The sequence below is a fragment of the Salmo salar genome, chromosome ssa09, assembly GCF_905237065.1.
Source record: "Salmo salar chromosome ssa09, Ssal_v3.1, whole genome shotgun sequence".
NCBI lineage: Eukaryota > Metazoa > Chordata > Actinopteri > Salmoniformes > Salmonidae > Salmo > Salmo salar.
In genome coordinates this window covers 10,536,857-10,543,497 of record NC_059450.1, presented here as the reverse complement: position 1 = coordinate 10,543,497, position 6,641 = coordinate 10,536,857, and the positions used below count along the sequence as shown (strand labels likewise).

General features: G+C 45.1%; 1 protein-coding gene across 2 annotated transcripts; it reads right to left on the bottom strand.

Moving 5' to 3' along the window:
* Positions 1 to 3,231: 3,231 nt before the first annotated feature.
* On the bottom strand, positions 3,232 to 6,415 carry LOC123744592 (radical S-adenosyl methionine domain-containing protein 2). Of its 2 annotated transcripts, none has more exons than XM_045723372.1 (6): positions 5,927 to 6,415; positions 5,617 to 5,778; positions 5,043 to 5,152; positions 4,645 to 4,794; positions 4,320 to 4,352; positions 3,232 to 3,865 (listed from the first exon to the last, which is right to left on the bottom strand). In XM_045723372.1, exons 1-6 carry the CDS (start codon positions 6,228 to 6,230, stop codon positions 3,701 to 3,703), a joined length of 924 nt encoding a protein of 307 aa, XP_045579328.1. In that variant the 5' UTR covers positions 6,231 to 6,415; the 3' UTR covers positions 3,232 to 3,700. The 2 variants fall into 2 exon arrangements, with proteins under 2 accessions (XP_045579328.1, XP_045579327.1); XM_045723371.1 differs by having other exon boundaries at positions 4,923 to 5,152; positions 5,927 to 6,410.
* Positions 6,416 to 6,641: the final 226 nt, after the last annotated feature.

Here is a 6,641-nt window from a genome sequence, read left to right as displayed (position 1 = left end):
CAGTTTGGTCCGCTCCCTATTACGACGCATATGACAGAACTACCCACCAAAGTAGTACCAAGCAGCGGAGGAAGGAGCAGCAGGAAATTTATTTGGAGTCGTGGACATGGGAGGAGGTATTAGATGGGAAAGGACCATGGCACCAGGCTGGGGAGTACAAGCGCCCAAAGAAGGAGCTGGAGGCAGCAAAGGCTGAGCGACGGAGGTACGAGGCATTATATCCTCCATTTCAGGAGGTGAGGAGGCAGCCCCAAAAAATGTTTTGGGGGGGCACACGGGGAGTTGGAGTAAGTAAGGCAATAGGCCTGAACCAACTCCTCGTGCTTATTATGGGGAGCGTTTGGCGGTGAGAGTACCGTGCTATGCGGAAGTGCGCACGGTCTCGCCCTTCCGCACGCACAGTCCGGTACGAGCGATACCAGCCCCCCGCAAGTGCCGTGCTAGAGTGGGCATCCAGCCAGGGAGAAGTATGCCTGCTCAATACATCTGGCCACCAGTGCGTCTCCTAGGCCCAGGCTACCCTGCGCCTGCTCTACGCACGGCAGCCATCATGCCTCAGCACAGCCCAGTTCGCCCTGTGCCAGCACTCCCCCCGTGCCGGGCTACAGTAACAATCCAGCCAGGATGGGTTGTGCAGGCTGTGTGCTACAGACCTCCAGTGCGTAGTCAAGAGCCCAGTGTATCCAGTTCCTGCTCCTCGCACTAGTCCTGTGGTGCGTGTCACTAGTCTGGTGCCTCCAAAGCCAGCCCCACGCACCAGGCCTTTAGTGCGCCTGCCCAGTCCAGTACGTCCTGTTCCTGCTCCTCGCACTAGCCCTGTGGTGCGTGTCACTAGTCTGGCGCCTCCAAAGCCAGCCCCACGCATCAGGCCTTCAGTGTGCAGTCCCCGTCCAGAGCTTCCGGCGACAGTGCCCCGTCCACAGCTTCCGGCGACAGTGCCCCGTCTAGAGCTTCCGGCAACAGTTCCCCGTCCAGTGCTTCCAGCGACGTCCTACAGTCCGGAGCCGACAGAGATGGTCCACAGTCCGGAGCCGGCAGAGACGGCCCACAGTCCGGAGCCTGCAGAGATGGCCCATAGTCCGGAGCCTGCAGAGACGGCCCACAGTCCGGAGCCTGCAGAGACGGCCCACAGTCCGGAGCCTGCAGAGACGGCCCACAGTCCGGAGCCTGCAGAGACGGCCCACAGTCCGGAGCCTGCAGAGACGGCCCACAGTCCGGAGCCTGCAGAGACGGCCCACAGTCCGGAGCCTGCAGACACGGCCCACAGTCCGGAGCCTGCAGAGACGGCCCACAGTCCGGAGCCTCCAGAGACGCTCCTCAGCCCTGAGTCTCCAGAGACGCGCCTCAGCCCGAGGTCTCCAGAGACGCGCTTCAGCCGGAGGTCTACAGCGATGCGCCTCAGCCCGAGGTCTCCAGCGACGCGCCTCAGCCTGAGGTCTCCAGCGCCTCAGCCCAGAGCCTTTAGCAGTGGTCTACAGCCATGAGCCTTCAAGGGGGGTGGGCAGGTTAGGATGGGGACTAAAGCCGGAGCCTGAGCCACCCCCGTAGTTTGTGGATTGGGGAAGGGGGGGTGTAGCACGGGAGCCGTCGGTGACGGTAGCCACCCTCCCTTCCCTCCCTTTAGTTTGGGGTTATTTTTTGTGGGGTTTTGTGTTTCGGTGCATCCGGGGTGTGCACTTTTGGGGGGGGGGTACTGTCACATCCTGACCAGTAAAAGGGGTTGTTTGTTATTGTAGTGTGGTCAGGGCGTGGCAGAGGGTGTTTGTTTTGTGTGTTTCGGGGTTTTGGTGTATTTTCTATTTCTATGTGTTTATCTGGGTTTTCTATTTCTATGTTGGGATTTTGGAACGACCTCCAATTAGAGGAAGCTGGTTGTCGTTGCCTCTAATTGGAGGCCGTATTTAAGTGGGTTTATTTTCTCTTGTGTTTGTGGGTGGTTGTTTCTGTGTATAGTCAGCACCTTACAGGACTGTTTTCATCGTTTTTTTGTGTAAGTGTTTTGTTTTGTTTTTCCTTCAATAAAAGAAGATAATTCATATACCCGCTGCGTTTTGGTCCACTACCTACAACGACGCTTATGACACAAGGAAGGAAATATCTAATGTTTTAGAACAGAAAGAAGAATATGAAGAAAGGAAAACAAGGAAAGAAAATTAAGCTTTACTTGATTTAGGTATTCAGCTTCAGTAGCAACAGATGAAGGCTTATAGGCCTGCTTAATATAAGGGGGACTGACTATTGTCCCATTGATAATTTCCAGATCTGATGAGACAAAGATCAAGACAAGATTACAACATACTGTAGTAAACAGAGACATTATGTCAGTCCCAAGAGAACCCCTCCTCATCGTGCTCTAGTGAGCAATCTTATCAGGGGTGGGGATTTGAGTTACCTCAATACACATTTACTGCACATTTAGGCTACAGTAGGCCTACAACACACTGGGGCAGCAGGTAGCCTAGTGGTTAGATGTCACAGTATCCATAGAAGGTGGCGCCCCTCCTCGGTCGGGCGGCGCTCGTCGTCGCCGGCCTACTTGCTGCCACCGATCTATGTTTCTGTGTCTTTTGGTTTTGTCTGTCTAGGTCCGCACCTGTTCCTTGTTTGTCATTAGTGGGGGGTATTTAGTTTGTCCTTTTGTGTTCAGGAATTCGTGCGGGATTATTTGTATGTCACTAAGAGGGCAGGTGGTAGTTAGAGCTGCCTTAGTATTCAGCGTGTTGTGCGTTATCGTTTTGGAACGAGTCTCCTCTTTGGGTGTTGTGCGCACCCTGTGCTTTTTCGGCTACCTTATTTTCAACGGTGGAATAAAACTTCTGTGCTACCGGACCTCAGTCTCCTGCTCTTGACTCTGCCCCTTTCCTGCTCCTAAGAAAACGTGACATTAGAACATTGGGCCAGTAACCGAAAGGCTGCTAGATTGAACCCTGAGCTGACAAGGTAAAATTCTGTAATTCTGAACAAGGCAGTTAACCCACTGTTCCTAGGCCGTCATTGTAAATAAGAATTTGTTCTTAACTGACTTGCCTAGTTAAATAAAGGTAACCCCCCCCCCCCCCAATAACATTTAAAGAAAACTGAAATGCATGGAGAATAAGAGCATATAACTTTAAGCTACAGTAGTCGCCTCTTAAAATTGGAATGGTTGTATGGCAACAAACCTGATAAGATAATGAGCAAATGTGCTTACTGTAAATAGATTGTGATTAACAAATATCATTCTGTATCATGCAATGTCATAATTTTGTATTTATTTGAGATACATTACAAACAGAGAGAGATGTAACACACTGCAATTCATAAATTCCCTACACTTCAATCAAAGTGCTAAATTCCAAATGCTACATGAAAGTGCAAATAAGCCTCTTGGTTGGTGAATAGAAAATGTAAACAAATTTGGATAACAGGGTATATAAGAAAATTCAAACAAAACTGGGCATACAAAAAGTTATAATTATCTTGTGGGATAGTGAGTGATTAAATAGTTGTCCCTGTAGTGTAGCTGTGTTGTGTGATTTTACTACAAATTAAAGGTACTCAAACGCCTCAACATATAGCAGTAAAGGATTCCAACATAAATATTTATGACATTCTAAAAGTTAAGTGTAAAGTGCAGTTAAACAGGCGGAAAGTATTTTTATAGAAAAACATAAAGAAAATATATACAGAAGTGTAGCAATAACTGATTATAATGTGTGAATCACCACTCTAGCCGCATGTCAGCTTTGCTCCACACATATTTCCCTCCTCTCTTTAGAAACATCTTCTCGTCAAAGCCACTGAACTGAATGGCCTCTTCCACGCCAACATCAAGGATGGACTTGGATGGATCTTTCCTCCCCTCTCGGCAATCCAGGAAACGCATCTAAAAAGCATTTAAAAAATCTAATTCATAAGCATTTAGAACATGAAGAATCATTTATAAAGAATTTTATAAGCATTTATAAAGGCTTAATCATGAAAGTTACTATAAAGTATTACCAACTGTTCATAGAAGAGCCTCTTGACAATCTAGTCCATTATCAAAATATCATTGCTATGAAACCTCATACCTAATACTAATAAATATAAAATATCTACAAAACGGCATCTCATTTCATCCTTCTCAAAGCCTGTAAATCCACTCTGATCAAGATGAAAGCCACACATTACTCTGGGACTTACTATGTGAAGGTACATGTCTATAAATCTCAATCGATGAGAAGCATTTAGACAGCTGTTCAATAGTTCTGATGGATGAGGACTGTCTCCTGGGATGCTAAGACTTGGAATGTAGAGTGAGTATCATGGAAAATAACAGATTGAAAAAAAGGACTTACATATTCATCCAGAATGAGGTAGGAATCTCTCATCTGACAAGAGAAGACAACAAGGAAACTTGTTAATGTCAAATCTATTTTGTATTACAATATTGTCCACATGCAACCCAAAAGATGGTTCTACCTGGAACCAAAACGGCTTCTCCTATAGGGACAGCAGAAGAACCCTTTCGGAACCCTTTTTTCTAATAGTGTACTTTAAACCTTAATAGCATTTGGAAACAACTTAAATAGAGTAGCAGTTGTTGAATCATCATAATATATATAACGGACAATAAAAAAACTATAATATTGTGTCGTCTTTGTCTTAAGTCCAGTCCCATACCTTCTGATTGGACTCTGGTACCAGGCAGTTGATGCTGCTGTGTCTATCCAGGAAGTCCTGAAACTGCTGGTCACTGATGAGAAACCTCTCTGCCTCCCTGAGACTGTTCTCCCCAGCGTTCTCACCATCGATCAGCAGACACTGGAACACCTATACAGCACACACAGTGAAGTCAAGGCCATACAACTTATTTGTTACATCTATGGTATGAGAAGACACCTCTATTCACAGATACAGCAGTACTGGTGTGTAATGTTAATGCATTGGAACACCCTAACCTTCCAGCGTACAGGGTTGAGTTTGGTGATGTTTTCTCTCATGTCTTCATCCACATTGAAGGTGTTGATCACAGAGTTAATTTTGAATGCCACTTTGTACTTCCGGCACCACTCACGGACCTTGCAGAGGTTGTCCAGGTGGCTCTTCCTACCCTGGGCTCTGCCAATAGTTTGGTTGGTGTCCTCGTCAAAGCTGTCACAGGAAATGGCCAGAATGTCCAGGTATTCGCCTGTGAGGACAAGGAGAGTTTTGGTAATAAAACTGATATCATCTCAAATAATTGTATTTTGAAACCCCAATGTATTGTAAATGTATAAATATCCACACATTCATGTGATAGTTTAGATTTATTGAGATAAAATATCAACAAGTCTATTTTTAAAACACTTTGATACAAAGTATGCCTTTTATGATGAGTCCTACATTTTGTAAGGAGTCAACTGTGAAGCCTTTCAAATAAAACGTGTGAAATGCATCTCTGAGTTTGCATTTTGTGACCTCATATCAAAAACTAACCCGGTGCTGACATCTAGTGTCAATCAAATTGACTTTTTTTTTCCTGACCGCATGAGAATAATGAGGATTGTTTGTTTATTATGGGTGCTTTATGATATAATGATGATCACTTGGGTAACGTTGGTCAGCCTACCATATTTTCTTTTAACACAGAAATGAAAATGAAAACCATCTTACCATACGTTTGGAACCACTTTTCTCTGATCATGCTGCCATTGCTGACAATACTGACACTTGGGAGCTGGAGGTCGTGTTTGCAGTATTGGACTAATTTCCCCAAGAAATCACCTCTGTCGTGTATGAAAGGCTCTCCGCCAGAAAAGTTAATTTTTTCCAGTCCTGCAAAAAGAATGAAATTCTGAATTGTAAACACTGAATATAATATAAAATTACATAGAAATAGGCTATAATAATAGTGTCATAACATATCATGTGAACTTAAATATGGATTTGAAATAGCATAAATATAATATTTGGGCAAACTTACCTGATTCCTTCAGAAGCTGTAAACCTCTCTTTGCCTCCTCAATAGGTAGGACAAAAGACGTTTTTGCAGTGTGGAAACAAAAACCGCACTTATAATTGCACTGTCGGGTAAAATGGTAATTGACACTGCTTGGAGTTGCCGCAGCTTGAGATATATTTTTCACCTCCTTGATTGTAGCTGGATTGACTTTTCCTGTAGAAGATAACTGTGATGTGTTGTGCATCTGCGGTACGCGCCCACCGATCCAGGCCAGGACAGCAGCAAATATGCACTGGAGGTAATTTATGCAAAGCTGTAGGAACATCTTTACAAACACGACTTGAGTAGAGAACAATATTCTTAGTCTTCACCTGTCCTGCCAGTCGAAACGTCTGATGCAGGGCTCACTTGACTCTATGTATACCGCAATACACGAAGCGTCGCCTAGCGTTGTAAAGTAACTGACGTTTCATCAAAACATCATCTGGGCAGTTTCTATTTGCGAATAAGGAAACCGAACAAGGAAACCGAACATTCTACATTTGAATAGGCCTCCCACAAGCAGAAAACAGGTTGAACCAATGTTGTTTCCACGTCATTTCACCCCCCCCCCCCCCCCCCCAAAATGTAACGTGATTATGTTGAATCAACGTGGATAACTGATTGGATTTGTAAAACGTTTTTTGTCGATTTCACATTTAATTCACGTTTGTTGACAACTCAACCAAACGTAGGC